General features: G+C 53.6%; 2 protein-coding genes across 4 annotated transcripts; one reads left to right on the top strand and one right to left on the bottom strand.

Annotated features, from left to right (window-relative positions):
* Nucleotides 1-1953: 1953 nt before the first annotated feature.
* HECTD3 (HECT domain E3 ubiquitin protein ligase 3) lies at nucleotides 1954-13323 on the bottom strand. Of its 3 annotated transcripts, none has more exons than XM_054165016.1 (21): nucleotides 12984-13323; nucleotides 12732-12892; nucleotides 12195-12291; nucleotides 11790-11921; nucleotides 11264-11379; nucleotides 10885-10998; nucleotides 10404-10486; nucleotides 9846-10011; nucleotides 9367-9448; nucleotides 8293-8475; nucleotides 7569-7621; nucleotides 7177-7241; nucleotides 6649-6752; nucleotides 6206-6325; nucleotides 5777-5866; nucleotides 5286-5492; nucleotides 4770-4899; nucleotides 4249-4323; nucleotides 3936-4017; nucleotides 3758-3829; nucleotides 1954-3489 (listed from the first exon to the last, which is right to left on the bottom strand). In XM_054165016.1, the coding sequence occupies exons 1-21, from the start codon at nucleotides 13302-13304 to the stop codon at nucleotides 3405-3407; spliced, it is 2538 nt and encodes an 845-aa protein (XP_054020991.1). In that variant the 5' UTR covers nucleotides 13305-13323; the 3' UTR covers nucleotides 1954-3404. The 3 variants fall into 3 exon arrangements, with proteins under 3 accessions (XP_054020991.1, XP_054020990.1, XP_054020993.1); XM_054165015.1 differs by having other exon boundaries at nucleotides 11790-11925; nucleotides 12199-12291; XM_054165018.1 differs by lacking the exon at nucleotides 12732-12892 and having other exon boundaries at nucleotides 11790-11925; nucleotides 12199-12291; nucleotides 12984-13087.
* A 117-nt stretch (nucleotides 13324-13440) lies between these two features.
* On the top strand, nucleotides 13441-16942 carry UROD (uroporphyrinogen decarboxylase). Its single transcript, XM_009901966.2, is given in 11 exon segments — nucleotides 13441-13507; nucleotides 13510-13681; nucleotides 14466-14578; nucleotides 14662-14741; nucleotides 14943-15005; nucleotides 15100-15297; nucleotides 15557-15718; nucleotides 15849-15986; nucleotides 16131-16231; nucleotides 16396-16462; nucleotides 16650-16942. Coding segments are annotated over 11 exon segments (1326 nt in total). The 3' UTR covers nucleotides 16815-16942.
* Nucleotides 16943-17622: the final 680 nt, after the last annotated feature.

Here is a 17622-nt window from a genome sequence, read left to right as displayed (position 1 = left end):
GAGCAGGAAACAATCAAGCCATCAGAGCTCAAAGGTCCCTGCACCCCTCCAGACCCTGCCTGCTGTCCTGGCAGGTCAGAGTCCAGCTTCATCCCTGCCTGCAAGAGCAGAATGCAGAGAGCTGTGACAGCTGCCATCCCTGCAGCAGTCTACTGAACAAGTGTGACCATACCATACCACAGTGATGGGTACCAGCCTTGCCAGCAGCAAAATGCCCTCAGCCATGGAGTGAGAAGCACAAACTTCTGCCTTGCTCCTAACTGCAGCCAATTGCAGACAAGAAGGTTCCATGCCACCCTCCACAGCCGTGACACCCCATAAAACAGGCTGCAGGGCAGCTGTGAATGGTTGAGCCAGCTAATACTGAGCCACCTCCATGACACTGCTTTGTGGACAAAAGGCATCATAGGATGTTTCTGCTTCACCTCCAAACACCTCTCATGACACCAGTCTCCACTGCAGTTTAACCCTGCAGAGGGACCAGTCACACAAATCATCAGGAAGGCCAGAAGTTAGTTTGTCCACTTTATTTTAGATCCTGCAGGAGGTAGGGATAGGCAGATCCTGTCAAACTATTTATAGCTTGTCCTACTCCCTGGTATTAGTGGAATAACAAGAACAGCTAGGTTAACATGCGTTAGTAATCACCCAAAGCTGTTCTATGACAATTCAGTAAGCTGAAGTCAGGAGAGGAGCATGTGGTCCCTCCCCAGATCTCCTTCCTACCCCCCTGTAAAGCTGCATCTCTGTCACACACAGGTGCCTCCTCCTTTCAGCAGCACAAAGGCACCAGCACCTTCTTCAGGATAGCACTGGATTGAAAAATCAATGTTGCTGGACTTGAGACAAGGTGATGGAGCAGGGATGCACAGCTTCTGCTTCCTAGTGCCCACAAGGGCTCCTTCACCCCAGGACATGCACAGCAGGTGGTTAGGACACTTGACTTATGCTTTACCAAACATGTCTTATCAAACAAACAGCTTGAGAGATGGGAGAAAAAACGTGACCCAGCACTGAAATAACACCTACTGTGGGCCATGAGAGCAGAGCTGAGCCAGGCTGACCTTTTCCACAATTTGCTAGGCAGAACATTCAGTTTGCAATTGGCTTTAACACGCTACAGACAAAAGAGAGAACCACACAGAGGAGACCCAGGTGGCTTACCAGCTCCTTTTCCCAGCTCACCTTTACTCTACAAGTTCAACAGCACGATCTGTGGCTTATCTTGGCATCCCTGCTCAGAAGCCATGTTTGATGCAATCCCCTGACCATGCATTCAATGATCTCAGCTGAGACCTCGCTGCAGTGATGGGCTCTTCCTGCAGCTGCAAGTGGCTTTCACAGGTCTCTACACCCTGGTGTAACACTACAGCAGTGGCTGCTGCCATTCTGCAATGCATATATGGCCACAACACAAAATGCACAGTAAAACAATTATATATATGGTGAACCAATGTTTTCCCTCAATATATTTGTAGAGGTTAAAGCTGGACCATCTTGGATGAGCTCCCTTCCTGCCAGGGCCACGGTCCTGTTACTTCAAGTATTTTTTAAATAGAAATTCTCATTACCAGCTAGATCCTTTCCCCAGAGCTCCAGTACTCACACCAGAGCTCCAACAAGCCCTTGGGCAGCACTCTTAATGGCAGGAAACAAAACCCAAAGTGTGAGAGAATCAGGGGCTAAAAGACCTTGCTGGAATAGTGGAGAAGTGCAGAAGAAGCGAACATCAGTAACTCCACAGTCATCAAGTGCTTCAGGTTAGGGAGGACCTAGACCTGAAGTCAACAGGGCAAGACTGGAAGTTAAAATCAGGTTGCCCAGGGCTGTAAGACAAGTCTTGAGCATTTCCAAAGATGGAGATGCCACAATCCTTTTAGGGAAGGATCCCATTGCTTCAGTCAGGCTGTGCTCTCAGCATCCTCCTGCGTATCAGCTCTCCCTTAATAACAGAGGGCTACGACTGTGTGCATGGACAAGTGAAAATAGAGCTGTCCAAGCACCTTATCACTCAGTGAGAAACCTGAGCTGCTCTGGGTACCTCCATAATTAGCTCAGTTACCCTCTGACATCCGCAGTTGCTGCCACTAAGGCTAGGGGAGACAGGGATCACCTGCTGGAAATGTCTCAGCCAGAGGTGCCCATTTCTTCCCAGCTGGTTACCCCAAGCAGCCCCAGCTGGCCCTTAGACATAGATGACATCAGCAAATCCTTCCACCAAAGACTAAGTCAATTTTATCCATCTGACCCTGAGCCACTCACCAATCAACATTCTCCTGCCAGATGACAAAGCACAAGCAGACACGAACATTTTCCTTGCTACTTCCAGTTCTGCTCAATAAATATAACCTCCTGTTGATCTTCCCTAGAGGCAAATGATCAAGGCTGGAAAAAGCAGGATCAATTTCATCCAAATGTCTCATTTCAAATCCCTGCTTGATGCTGAAGGCTCCTTCACCAACATTCCTAACCAATGCTAAACCAGCAGATCAAAGTCCTTTCTCTAGCTTGCTCATGCCTGCTTAAACCAGACACCCTAGGAAGTGACTCAGCCACCAACAGGGAAATGTATCACACTGGCTCAAAGAGCCTGGGAGAATGTTCAGGCTAGGCCACCAGCATGCTGGATGGAGAACTGAAAGCTACAGAGCAGAAGGGAAGCAGACAATTCCCACCTCCTGTAAGGAAGTAGCTCCCCCATCAGTCACTGCTGTGTGAAGAGTGCAGGGGAACCACTGGTGGTCACAGGTACTGGGGCTTGATGCAATGTAAAAGCATGGGAGACCTTTCTTGACAGCACCTGCAGTCCTGCTGAGCAGGTCTGTCGTGACACCTGCTGGCCAGAGGCACCCTTGCAGCACCTGCCACCATCCTGCTCCATTTCTTCTTAAACCTAGATGAATAACCTGATTTCCACTGATCTCAGGTAAGAGCAGGAACAAGTCAAGGGAATGTGGTCAGAACACTAAGGCTAGGATACACTGAGCATCCCTGTGGTCTCAGCAGCAGCTCACATTTTACTGTCCTGTGTTGTAACCTGTCATGCAACTTTGTGGCCCTACCCCACCTCTGGAGCAGAACACAGCCAGAGAGGAGTGAGAGTTGTGGAGCTGCAACAGGGACATGTGGAGAAGAAATGCACTGTAGAAGTCCACCAGACCTTTCTGATGCATGAGGGCTGGGCCAGGGTTTCATTACTGCAATCACATTTACACTTCAAGCTAGCTCCCACCCTGCTGAAGACCCAAATCTCCATGTGCAAAGAGGTCCTGGTTACCACTGCTGGGAGCCAGGCTTCACACCTTTATGTTTATTGTATATACACATCCTGGGAGACAAGGGAGCTCGTCCCACTGTGTGGTTTTGTCAAACCATTGTCCATGCTGCTTGGCCAGGCTGCAACATCACTCCTCCCACGGACTCATGTCTGTATCAATGGCCACGCAGTTATAGGCAGCGTAGCGCAACTTCTCTTCACAGACCTTGGCTCTAGGGATGGCAGGAGGGGGAGAGGAAAGAGAAAAAACAGACAAGAAGGAGTTGCCATTGCTGCATTCACCAGCCCAGAGGACAAGCTGCTTTCTGAGATGGAGGCTGTGCTTCACCAGCTGCTCACAGAGACAATCGCAGCAGCCACATGGTACAGGGGAGGGGATGTAAGGGTGGCAAAGGGATGGGGCCCTATGGGGCAGCACTGAGGTTAAGAAGAAAGCGCAGACACACAGGCCCCCAGATGGAGGGAAGCACCAGAACTTACGTGGCATAGTTGGGCAAGAAGAGGGTGCTGGAGCAGGTGGACGACTCTGGCAAAGCATCCGTCGTCTCAGAGCTTAGGGAGAAGGTGAGAAACTGGTCAGAACCAGCAGGCCAGTGAGGCAGAGAAGACCAGACAACAGGCATGGTCAGCCTTGCAGCTGACAGAAGAACAGACTCACCCCATCTTGTCTGGATAGATGTAGATCCGTGCTGGAAGGCGGCTTCTGCCAGTGACAAATCTGAGGAAGCGGCTGCGATCCTCTGTGAAGGAAAAGCAAAGACATCAGATCCTAGAGGGATGGGAGATGGAGTACAGCCACCTGCAGGTAACCCTATCGCTAGCAAGCAATTCCTTCAGCTCAGCTGCTTGCTCTCCTTGGCTTCCATCTGTTCCCCAGGCAAAAATGAGAATGGTTTCACCCTCCCAGTTCCCAGCCAGCATGCAGGGGCTCTCATGGCACAAGATACACAGGGATGGAGCAAATCACTCACCGTTGGTGAAGTTGTTGAGCGCTTCCCAGAAGTACTGAACACGGGTGTCCAGTGGCTCAAAGTCCTCAAATCGGGCTGGCAGGAAGAACACAGAAAAGGATTTTGTTTAAGATCCAAGCTCCTCCTGGATAAAATAGAGTTGAGCCTCCCCTGCGCACTCAGAGGTCTTTTGCCAGTGCAGGAGGAAACCTTTAGGTGCCTGCTAGTAGAGCACATAAAGACCTGAGGTGCTAGGCACACCAGCATTCAGGCCCCTTCCAGAAAGCAGATCTACATCTCGGCTTCACAGAAGCTCAGATACTGGCAGCCTATGGGTGCCCCAGCCTCTACATTAAGGCCCAGCACGGAGACAAGGGACATCCCTGCCCCAGTCAGCACCCATCTGAAGGCAAGAAGTCATACAGGTCCACATGCTCACTGTAAAGGCTAATATTTGCCTCCCACACCTTTCCTTGTCCCATCATGGAGAGAGGGCAGTCTTGTTCTCCAGGAAAAAGTTTTCAGCAGAGCCCTTCACTTACTGAGCTTCCTGAGGGCATCAACTGTGACTTCAGGGTCTCCACAGACTTTTTTTTCCAGCTCTTGCCAGGTGAGGAGGTCAAGAACAGCTTGGGGCACCACCTTCAGCAGCCCAGCCTGCATGGCCATGATCTGAAAAGACAGGGCAGGTAAGCAGCAGGTCTTGCCCATTTCCCCAACTTGTGGTTGAACCTAGGGCCTCAACTGGATGCAAGCCATGTGGCTGCTGAGCAAATGCCCCAAGAAACTTCAAAAAGGCAACAGGATGCCGCAGAGATGCATCCCAGTTCATTCAGGAAGCTCATGTCAGAGCTGGGAATAAACCCCCATCTCCCATGCTGCTTCGAGCCAATTTGCATCTCATCAACTCCATGGGCTCCAGAACCTCACCACAAAGAGCTGCCTGCTGCTGCACTAATGAGCACAGGGGCACAAATCACAATGCACCTTACCAGAAACAGATTGAGGAGGATATGCCTCTGCCAACAAAATGACCACTGATCATATGGGACAGTTACCTGCTCCTTGCTCTCCTCCAGACGAGCCTTCTGCACCAGGCGGATGAATTCCCTGCGGTCCTCATAGCGCACCACGGTGCTGCTGCCGTTGGGGATCAGCTCCACCATGCGCTGGTCACTCAGCACAGTTGTGTAGGTCAGCTCATTCCCAAATTTAAACTCAAAGGTGTCTTTGTCCATGACTTCCATCACATCCAGGAGCTTCACCTGCCCAGGCCCCAAAGGATTGCTTGTTAGAGATGCCCAGTGAGCAGTGATGTGCCTGAGCCCTCAACTTCTCCCTTCTCAGACAAAGGCAGACCCTGGGTCATTGTATGCTTGAAGCAGTAGTCAGCATGACTACATCTCTAAATCAGATGTAGGATGCATTAAATGCTAAGAATGCCCTTTTCCTGCATGTTTCTTGACATCACAGGAGGATGCAAGTACAACATGAGGATAGCTGAGTGCCATAAGGCATAGGACAGGCACAGCCTCCCAGATCCTCTCACCAGCACAGAGTCCACAGCAGGGAAGTCCTTGCTCCAGCTGACTTCCTCCCCTGTTAATTGCTTCCATACGAAGCCAGGAAGAGCCAGGACCTGAAGGAGAACAGGGATTTTGTGAGTATCTGTGAAAGGAGACCTCCCCAAGGATGGAGCAGGGGCTCAACAGTACAGACACAGAGAAGCCTCTCTGCTCTCCCTGTCCACATACAGAGCTCACCATAGTTGAGCAGAGACCAATCATTTTCTCCCAAACTCCCAGTAGCATCTCCAAAAACTCAGGCTGCAATCTCTCAACCCCTTGGCCCCAAATCCTGCCAAACACCTTTTATCCCAGTCTGTGATCACAGAGTCCTTCCATGGACAGGCTGCAGAAGGGGCCCAATGACTCCCTTTGTGGCAAGCCTCTGCACAGGGACAGGATTGAAAACTTACCAGAAACTCCTTGCCCCTCAGAGCTGCTCCCATGATCTGCCCAATCCACTCATACTTTGCAAAGTCTTTACAGGAGGGGTTCGGTACGTACATGTCCCTGGCTTCCCCAGTGCCATTGCCCTACAGGAATGAGAGCCAAAACTCCAAGTCACGATCTCAGCATAGCATGAAGCACCACAAACTCTGCTCCCATAGTACCTATGGGCACTTCTCACAACAGAAGTGGGCTAAACCCCACATCCACCTTTGGCAAGACAAGCAGCCAGGCACTTGTCAGCATATTGCAAAATGAGATGCCACAAAGCCACCTGCCCAACATTTCACCAGAAGAAGCTCTGGATCAGTGAAAGCAAGTATGACCGTGGCATACAGCAGGGGAATAGGGACAGCACTGCATTGCCAGGCAGGGAAAGATCTGACCCAGACACCCTGACCCAGAGTACCTGGTTGGATGTGCGCACAAAGAAGGGAAGAGGCACAGGGGTGTCTGCCGAGCTGGGACACAGCTCCTCCGACATGTCCGCCAGGCTGTCCCGGAAGCCGCCACCTGGAACCCCAAAAGAAGGGCATTTTCAGTGGTGTTAACTGAAAACTCTGCTGACCCTCACAGTTATGTCCAACATGGCCCAGGGCTGAGCAGAAGGTTCCTGTCAGAGCCTTAGGGCACCAGAGGAAATAAAACAGGAGAAATACATCCATGCCTGGCCTGTGGAGGACGGTCAGAGGGAGTACTGGCACTGTCTAAGCTGCTGTTAGTGACCAGTGGAGGTCTGGGCTCCATCCCAGCAAGCAGCACTCTATCGTCTGGGATACAGCCACAGACAGCAAAACAAGGCAACCTCTCTCCTTCCCTCTCTCCTTCCCAGGCAGTAGTACTGTGAAAAAAATCTGAGAGCCACTGCAGGAAGAGAGTCACCCCATCAACCCCCCCAACTCTGCTGAGGGAAACTCTTGCCTCACACAGCCCCTACCTTGGTCAATGATGCCCTCTGCGATGAATTTGCACTCCCACCACTGGTCGTAACGCAACGGCCACCTGCGAAGAACCAGGCATTGCCTGAGGCGATGTTCAAAGCCAAGGAGATGCTGGGGAGGCAGCAAGCACAGCAGGGACATCAGGGAATTAGGGTAGACCAGTCTGAGCTCAGGACAGGATAAGATCTCAATTTCCAGAGACAGTTGCATCCTCAGTAGGGAGATGACACCCTGGGGACGTGGCCCTGATCCCACAGCTGAGCTGCCTCCTGCCCTAGAAAACCCTCTCCAGAGCACAGGACAGACAGGCTTCCAAAACACCCTGCTGTGGCAGAGGACATAGCTCCCAGAACTGCATGATCCCGTTCCTCAGTCAGACATCACTCACCTATAATCTAGAGGCTTTTCAAACTTGTCTGAAGGTTTCAAGCCTTCATACACCTGCAACAAACAAAGATCATCAAGGCTGGTTTCCCTTCTCCAGGGAAACTGGTGCCAAGTGCCAGGAAATTAGAAGAAATTTGGTTTGCCCCCAACCTTTAAATACTGACTAAAGCTGATTTCTTAATGGTCTCTAGCAGCCCTTTATGTTTGGAAAGGGAATATAAATGACAGTGGTAACCACTGCATGGAGGTTTCCGGCCTTGAGAGATATTGGATACATATTAAACCTCACAACAGTCTGGGCTGTTCATGCACACAGAGTAATAGATCTTTTAGAGGCAGGGAGAGAATGACAATAGGAAGATCAATGTTGCTTCAAAACCACAATACAGGACTGTACGCGGCTGCATTATTGTTGTCACACAGGAATTCTTTGCTGCCCTTCTAGTGTAATGAGACTGTTATGTTCTGGATTAGCAACATGCCAGAGAGAGCATCCAGGATAAACTTCAACTCAGAGATCACAAATCCCTCCTAGAAGTTATTCCTGGATATGGGATCATCGGCATATGCAATTGTAGAGCCTGAGTCATACGAAGAGGCCTTGAAGACTCCAGGTATCTCCACCTCCAGGCTGTCCCTTCCACCCACCCCTTTGTGGTTTATTTCAGTTTTGGGAGGCCTCATTCTCTCCAGAGTGGCAGGGACCCTTCCAGGAGGGACAGTACCTGGGTGAAGACAGCATTCTTGCAGCTGGGGTCCAGGGCAGGGTTGTCTCTGTGCTCCATAGCCAGGCGTCGGTTAATATAGAGCCGCGGCATGAAATTGGGCTTGCTGGTCTCCGAGTCCTTCAGACACTGGGTAATGAGAGCTGTGCGCCTCTTGGACAGCAGCAAGAACTGCTTGATATGCTGCCAATGGGTATGTCCAAAATGTCAGAAGCCACCACTGTCCAAAACGCGCCATCTACTTCCCACTGAAGCCACTGCACCGCCAGGTCTTTCCCCTTCCCAGGGCCACTGCCTTCCACACAAAGACACATTCTCTTTGACACATTTGCTCCACCTCTGCCTCTGAAAGATTTTGTTTTCTGGTTCAAATCCAGTTCTCTCTCCATCAGTCATTATCTGATGCTGGGACCCTCCTTCACTCTCACCAGAATGTCTTACTAGCCCTCCTGTTCGTAATCAAAGCAAGTTTCTCTAAACAAACCGGATTCCTTAAGTGCTTTGGGTGCTGTGTTGAGCCAACACAGGAATTACAGTGCTTTCTGATACCAGGGCTGGAAACACATGAAATGGGGCTACCCCAGCAATGTCTGGCACATGTATTCTGGGATAGAATGTAAGGAAGCAGAAAACTGGAGGGACAAACTCACTCTTGTGAGAAAGATGGAAATAAACTTAATAAAGCCAAGAAGAAATTACTGGTAAAAGCTCTGCTGTTTGGACACGGCCAGCTCAACGCTGCTGGCAGCAAGTGCAAGAACAGAGTGTCCTGGGCTGAGATCTCAGAAAAGATACGTGTCCAGCTCACATGCCCAGTGCTGCTATGGTCCAAATCCTTTAGAGGGTGAAGTGTTCTCACTTGATTCTACTTGTTACCCTACAGCCACCTTTCCACATCAGCATTTTAGCAGGAAATTAGCCTCTAAACAAGATCATCTTTCACAGCTTTAATAAACTGAGCTCAGTCCTTGAGCTGCTTTAAAGCAACAAGCCCTGACTGCCTCCTTCACCACTGCCCAAGTGCAATCCCCTTGCCAAACTGAGGCTCCACAAGACACAGAGGGAATCACTCACCTTGAGTTTGCTGAACGTGCCAACAGTGTGGTCCCAGGCAGGCACCAAGTGATGAAGGACACTGTCCAGGAGCTTGATGAACCTAAATCCCAAAGAAGGTATTGTGACAGAGATGGGACAAGGATCTGCACAAGCCTGTTCCAGACCGAGTACTCCAAGACACAAACAGAAAAGTAACAACTGATCCAAACCCAAGGTCTTTTACATCACAGAGCTTTTGGTACTAAAATCCCACTCCCTTGGCACTGCAGGGACCTTGCAGACACACGGAGCAGATATGCTGTGCTTGAGATGAACAACGCACTGAATTTGAGCTGCAAAATTCCTCTGCAAGTACAGAGGAAGCCCACTTAGTTCCCTAATTACCCTGCTATTTCCCCCAGCATCTAGGACGCTGGTCCCAAGGGGAGTCACACAGCTTTATACAGCTGGAGATGGCACCAATCCCTGCAGGCAATACCAGCCCCTCCGGGTAGTACCTTTGAATGAGCACGGCCCGTCGGTACAGCAGGTCAGGGTCTGTCCCTTCCAGGCGAGGGTAGCGCACTAGATTGGGCAGCTGGAACATGTCAGCACTCAGCCCCAAGTCCCTCTGTCGAGAGGATTTGATTTTGATGCCTCGGAGGCGAACATCAATCCCATCATCTGCCAAGTGAGAAGGAAGACCATGGATAATATGCTAAGACCATGACAAAGCAAGCCCTCCTGCATGAGAGGTCTGTAACAAAGGCACTACAAATGTGACCCACTCCACTGGCTCCAAGGCTGGGTACTGACAGCCTACAATGCCTCTGTGAAGAAGCAGTGGGGCATTTACAGAGAAAAAAGAATTAAATAAAACTATTAAAGGCAGAGAGAGGTATGATGAAAGTTGAGAGCTTGCAAACTTCCAGCCCCTCCCTGGAGTTTCACGTGGTTCCTCTGCCACTTGTGTGAAACAGCCCACAGGGCCAAGAAATACCAGCCACAGGAACAAACTCCTAACATACAGTATCACAGAGGTGCTTTATATACATGGCCATAACACCCAGTCCTACCTCTGCACTCCACAATCCGGATCTCAATGACAGGCAGGTGTGTTGTCATATCCTCAAGGACGCAGACATCCCCAATGTAACTCCTGCAAACACAGACAAGGGATGCAGAGCTGTTCCCTCTTCCATGCTGCCAAAATCCACTTGTAAGGGAAGAGGTTTGCATCTTTTGAAACAGGAGCCTGTGCTGGGAACACAGACCCAGTTAACCACAATATGGACTCTGCTGAATACCTGAACCTGCTGGTGCCTCAGACCCAGGTGACATGAGCACAATGTGTTCCACAATCAGATAAGGACAGGCCTAACAATTGTGCCATCTGCTACTGTTGTTGGCAGCGGACCCAAAATGCAGAAATGCAAAATGCCTGTCCCTAGGCCTCTTAAGCCAGGCTGGTATTGCCACAACTGCTTAGGGTCAGTGTGTCCAGCACCTCTAGCCCCTGCAAGGGTCACACTACCTTCTTCACCTCCATCCACTCACTCATCAATGCCGACATCATTCAATTTCTTCAGATTGTCCCCCTCGCCCCCGTACACAGCAACTCGCTTGGGCATGAAGTTCTCATCAGTGGTATCCACTGTCAGCAGGAGCTTCCTGCAAAAGGAAGAATGAAATGAGCAGAAGGTAACTGCATCTGAACACCCATCGCTGCTCTCCTCATCGCTTGTTATGAAGCACATGCAGCTGGTGCTGAGATCCCCAGGTATCTGTGAAAATGCTATGACCCTTTCAAACCCTGAGCCAGAGCTGAGGGGCAGGGAGCACAGGGCAAATCTGGGCCATGAGAGACTCATGAAGAGAACAGGGGCTGCAGGGTTTGCCTCAGCTGCAAGACAGTAAGCAGGAGGGAGGTGCTCACTTGACAATGGTGCCTTTCTTCATGTTGAGCCGCACCCAGTGCTGGCCCTGGGACCCATCACTCTCCCAGTACGTGTCAGCATGGCTGTCGGTCAAGCATGACACATTGAAGTCCTCCTGGAAGAGAGGAGTGAATGAAAGGAAGATGAGATGGGGGTAGGATTAACTTTCTCTTAGTGGTTACTCTCATCAGGAATCTTAAGAGCCAGAGGGCGTCAAACTGTCCTGTTTCATTTGCTGGGCTGTGGGTAGACACAGGGAGGACGTAACACACAGGACACTAGGGCTGACCCCGCAAGACCCTCTAGGGTCACACACACAGCACAGAACATCAAACACAAAAAATCAATTTAGCAACTAATACTAGCATGTGCTTCCCAAACAACAGTCCCTCTGGGGGCCACATTACCCAATATGCTACATGCTTCTCAGGCTTCTCTCACACATTCTCCAACACAGCCCAGCTCAGTGCACTAAGCATCATCCACGCTCCCACGGCACACAGGGCTGATGCAACCTTAACGCACCGTGTAAGACGAGACATCGATGCTGTCCACATACTGCTTGACGCTGCCCAAGTTCTCATCCTCCTTCCCAATGTGATCATACAGGAAATGCACTAGGTCTTCATCACATTCATAAGTCCATGTTGGGGGCACGTATCTACCAGGGAAAAGGGATTAATGGGTCCTGAGAGCCAGAGGCATCTTGGTTAATGGATCAGGGAAGGCAAGTCAATGTCCTGTTTGCCTTGGTCTTGCCCTGTTTTCTGCTTTCTGTAGGCTTATCTAGGACAAGATTGTGCCAAGTACAGCTGTTCCTCGCTCCTGTCTTCCCCCTCTCCCTCCCTAGTTTTCAGGAGACAGCTGTCTGAGCAGCCAGGGAGAGACAGTGGCTTGCACCCAACCAAAGCAGAAGCTAGGAATCAGCTCATACCGAAGCTTCTCTACTGCAGCCTCATCCTGCTCCATGGGCTTGGGTTTCGCTCCAAGGCGCAGGGAGTATGTCAGATCCACCACCTGCTCCCATCTGAAACAACCCAAAGGAAGAGAGTGAGAAAATCCTGAGAGAAAGGAGATGGTGATCAAAGAGTAGCTGGATGAGAAAGGTTTGGGTTCAAAGCTCCTCCACACTCCATCATCCCCAGCCTCACCATCACCCTTTCTCTTCCAACCATCTCTACTTCCAGCCCACACCCCGCTAAGCAAGTGACAAGTGCAGCGGCCAAGCCCAACACAGTTAACTCCGTATCTGGCATCCCTATTGCCTCACTTCCATGGAGAAAGTAGCCAGCCGGGTAGGGCCTCTTCTGTCCAGGGCAGGAACGACTGAGGGGCTGCGCACTGAAACCCCAGGCAGTTGGGCCTGGGTGAACGAGGGGATGAGCGCTTCCCTGCTCACCGCCCTGACAGGGGGAGCCGGGGAAGCCAGGACCAGCGACACCGAGGGAAAGACCGGTGGCCCCGCACCTGATGACGGGTTTGTAGTCCACCCCAAAAAGCTGCTGCTGCCGCTGGATCCGCTCCGTGGACTCCACCGGCACCAGCCGGTCCCCACCGTCGGCGTGTTTGCACACCAGCACCCAACCCTCCTCTAGCTCGCAGCCGCTCCGGTACTCCTCCAGCTGCTCCTGCGGGGGACCGGCAGCTTACGTCAGGGGACGGACAGGCCCCTCCGCAGGCAGAACAGGCCGCGGCGGCCTCCCAGCCCCACGACGTTACCTTGCTGAGCTTAACCCAGAGCCCGGCACCGTTGCAGTACTCCTCGCCGGTGGCACGGAGGCAGCCGCCTTTCCGCACCTCGATGGTGGTCCGCGCCGCCCGCTTGCCGCCCCGCGCCGGCCCCGGGCTGTCCCACACGCTGAGCAGGCTGCGGGCGGCGGGGGCGGCGGCGGGGTCTTTGCAGATCTTGTACTGCACCTCCCGCGGCACGTAGCAGAGCGCGGCGGGCAGCGCCCGGGCGCGGCGGAAGCACTCGCTGCACTGCAGCAGGAACCGCAGGCGGCCCAGCACCTGGTGCGGCGCTTCCCCGCCCGCACGCATCGCGCACCGGCTACCCTGGCCGGCAGGCAGCGACCGAACCCCCGCACCTGCGGGGTCGCTACTCGCGGGTTTACGGCAAACCCCGCCCGCCGAGAGGGCAAGATGGCGGCGCCCGGTGGGGCGGACGTAGGGCAAGATGGCGGCACCCGTACCGTGTACGGAGGGACGAGAGGCAGGGCAAGATGGCGGCGTACGGAGAAGCGGGAAGCTGAACAGGATGGCGGCATGCGGAGAGGCGGGACCACGACAAGATGGCGGAGCCGGAGGGGCGGGCCGGGGGCGGGCCGGGGCGGGCCGGGGCGGGCCACGCCGACCGGGGAGGCAGCGGTGGGGCAGGTGGAACGGAGCAGGAGAATGGAGGGCGGCGAGCGACTCCTGTGAGTAACCGGCACTGGGGAGGACAGCGCATCCCGCATGAGGGACACTGATGTGTCCCTGGACACGGTGCTCTAGCGTAATGCTCGGTGCTCCTGTAATGGGAACTGGCGTGGCCCTGGGAATACTCTGCCGGCGTCAATGTCCTGCAATGGGGTCACTGGTGGGATGTTGGGAGGCTGGTCCTGCACTGAGGAGGCACTGAAGATAGTGATCCTGTGCTGGGATGGATCAGCAGGGCCACCGATGTGGCAGTGAAGTCACTGCTCTCACACTGGATGTTCTGAGGACTTTGTCCAGTCGCCCCCGACTGTCACATCAGGATGGCGCTGGCCGTCCCACACGGCTGCCTGGGGTTCCCGTCTCAGGGGCAGGCCGGACCCTAGCAGCCCCCCGCGGCTGAGGATAGGTGGTTGCCATCTCGGCCGGTGCCTGTGTCTCAGGGGCTGCACAGCACAGATAAGGAAGAGGACCCCGGTGGCAGGGCTGCCCATCCCCGTGCCCCACTGGCCCCGAATCTCTCCAAGCAGGAGCAATTGCGGCCCCTGATAACTTAATCTCGCGGGCACTGCCTCTCTCCGGGAGGGCCCTGCGATCCTGTGCAGGAAGAGGCACTAAACCGTGATGGGGGGGAGCATTTGTCACGTTTGTCACAGCTGACCGCAAGCCTTTGCCTCTCCAGCCGGGGAGTGGGAACACAACATTGTGACACGTTGCGTCGCAGGGATCTGGCAGGACACTCGGCCCCCTCGTGGGTGACAACCCTATCTGCTCATTTGTCCACAGCCCCAAGGGCTTCCCCAAGCTGAAGAATGACACGTTCCTGCGAGCAGCACGCGGGGAGGAGACCGAGCACACCCCGGTGTGGTGCATGCGGCAGGCAGGGCGCTACCTCCCCGGTGAGCAAGTGGGGATGTGTAAGGAAGGATTGGGGAGAGGGACCTGGCGTGCACCCTGTAATGCTGCTGCCGGTCCCTTGCAGAGTTTCGGGAGACCCGAGCAGCGCAGGATTTTTTTGCCACTTGCCGGAGCCCCAAACTGTGCTGTGAGCTGACGCTGCAGGTGAGAATCCCTCAAGGCGGGGGTCAGTGCGTCTCCTCTCCCAGCCCAGATGGAGATGGGGAGAAACTTTGGGTCTGACCACCTTGGGTGACTCCAGTAAGTTGTGCAGCCCTTGGGGATCTCACTGCCCTGTGTCTGTCCAGGTCCTCCATGGGGAGGGAGTCCTAGTCCCTGGTTAATACTGCTTCTTCCTCTACACAGCCACTCAGACGATACCCCCTGGATGCTGCTATCATCTTCTCTGATATCTTAGTGGTGCCCCAGGTGAGAGCCATGACTGGTAATGGGGAGTAGCAGCTAGAATTTGGTCTGGGTTTGAGACCACCTCACTCCTTCTTCCGTTCTTCCCTGTCCCTAGGCACTGGGCATGGAGGTTGTCATGGTCCCTGGTAAAGGACCCACGTTCACAGAGCCCCTGAAGGAGGTGGAGGATCTGCTGAAACTGCGACAGAAAGTGGATGTGACTGCAGAGCTAGGTTACGTCTTTCAGGCCATCACGCTGACACGACACAGCCTAGAGGGCAAGGTGCCCCTCATTGGCTTTTCTGGGGCACCTGTAAGTGATGTGGCTTCTCCATATGGGCTTCCTAGCAGGGCTTTTTCTCCTCTTTCTTCTGGGGTGCCACTGGCCACAACATCTCCAAAGCAGTGGATGCTATAGGAGTACATAGGTGACAGACATTCAATACAGCAGCAGTTAGTTGTGCCCCATGCTCTGAGGTTCTCATGGGTACTGCCTTCAGCACTGTGCCCAGCATCTCACATCTTATTCTGTCTCCAGCAACCTCCTCACTCTACTCCTCTCCTTCCCACAGTGGACACTCATGTCCTACATGATTGAAGGTGGTGGCTCCACTACAATGGCCAAGGCAAAGAGCTGGCTCTACCGTCACCCCGAGGCAAGCCACCGATTGCTGCGGCTGCTGGCTGATGTCATCATTGACTACTTGGTGGGCCAGGTGGCTGCTGGAGCACAGGTGTGTCCTGGGGCATGGGGGCAGGGCCAGGCAGGAAGGCAGGGATTAGGGATGGAGCAGAGAGGGTCCAGCTTCTGGGAGGTGCAGAAGGAACTGAGGTGTGGTGCTCTCAGCCTCATGTCCCTGGCAGGCACTTCAGCTTTTTGAGTCCCATGCTGGGCACCTGGGCCCAGAGCAGTTTGAGACCTTTGCCCTGCCTTACATCCGAGACATCGCCCAGGCTGTCAAGAGCAAGTTGAAAGAGGAGGCGCTGCCCCTGGTGCCCATGGTGAGTTGGTGCTGCCTGAATCGACTCTGGCATCTGGGGTCTGTTGGAGAGGGATGCATCTGCTGGTACCTGCTTCCCTTGGTCTAGCCCAGGGAGAAAGCCTGGGCCCATGAAGGCATTACTGCCCATCTCCTCCCTCCCCAGATCATCTTTGCAAAGGACGCGCACTACGCACTACGTGACCTGGCCCACGCTGGTTACGAGGTGGTTGGTCTTGATTGGACTATCCGGCCCCAGGAAGCTCGGTAAGTCTGGCAGAGCACTGAAATGTTTGGGCAGCACCCTAGGCCAAATACCCTGACCTCCTCCTATGCACTGATGGTCCTGTGTGCCCTGTGCTGGGGGCTGCAGGCACCTGGCTGCCCCCAGCCTCTGCACCGCACACACCTCACCTTTCTTCCTGCTGCAGTGCACAGACAGGGAAAGACGTCACCCTGCAAGGGAACCTGGATCCTTGTGCTCTCTATGCACCCAAGGTGAGCCATGGTCATCACCAGCATCAGAGGCTAGTTCCAGCCCATGTTAAAGGCCTCAAGCCTCATTTTCCCTATCTGCAGTGCTGGTTCATGTCCCATCAATGCCCTAGGCTGACTGGGGTCCTGGGGGGTATGGAATACCCTGGGCTGCCTAGGGCTGACGCATGATTTCCCATTGTGCCTACAGGAGAAGATTGGCGACCTGGTGAAGAAGATGCTGGAGGGTTTCGGGACCCAACGCTACATTGCCAACTTGGGCCATGGCCTCTATCCTGACATGAATCCAGAGCACGTTGGTGCCTTTGTGGAGGCTGTGCATGCTCATTCACGCCACATCAACAAGCACAGCTGAGCCTGGGGCAAGGGGGACAGGACTCTGGTTTGGGTACAGTCACCTCAAGTACTGTGTTGTCACAGGGCTTGCTCGAGACTGGGCTTCAGCATTAAACCAGCACCTTTTCCACAGCAGCTGTGTGGCTCTGGCTGGGGCAATGGGGAACTGCACAGTCCTGTGGAGATGGGCAGTGATGGTAGCATGGCAGTGGGACGTGTGAGATGAAGGGGAGCCCCTGAGCCCCGTCCTGGGGGTCAGAGTGGGAGTGAAGGGAAAGTGTGTATGGGATGCCGCTTCCTACCAGGCTGCAGAGTGTTATGGCAACAGCCTGTGGGACATGATGTGAGCACTACGGATGTCCTGCTGAGATGGGCTGCCTGCGACTGACAGGGTCAGAGAGCTCACAGCCCACCAATGCCACAGTCCTGCTCATCAGCCCATCAACCCTAGATGGCAGACAGCTGGACATGTGACAGGAGCCCTCTAGACACTAACACCATCAGCACCCTGATACAGGGGCAGGGATGGCAGCAGACACCATGACCCTAGCACCACCATCACCCTCTTCCAGCTCACAGAGAAGCTCTTTGGGACCATCCTGTTGGTCCCGGAGATCTCTCTGCATAGGATCTTAACTGATGCTCAGGACCAAGCCTGTGTGGGGCTCCACAAAACTTGCAGAAAGCAGCCTAGGGTGGTACTCAGTACCCCTGGGTTGTGACTGTGCCACCCCACTGTACACTGCAGCATACATTGCAGTCCAAGCTGGCTGGAGGAGGGATCAAGACATGGGCACCACCAGAACTGCTCTAGGCAGGAACCTGCT

The sequence above is a fragment of the Dryobates pubescens genome, chromosome 11 (genome assembly GCF_014839835.1).
Source record: "Dryobates pubescens isolate bDryPub1 chromosome 11, bDryPub1.pri, whole genome shotgun sequence".
NCBI classification, from domain to species: Eukaryota; Metazoa; Chordata; class Aves; order Piciformes; family Picidae; genus Dryobates; species Dryobates pubescens.
This window is presented reverse-complemented; position numbering and strand designations above follow the sequence as displayed.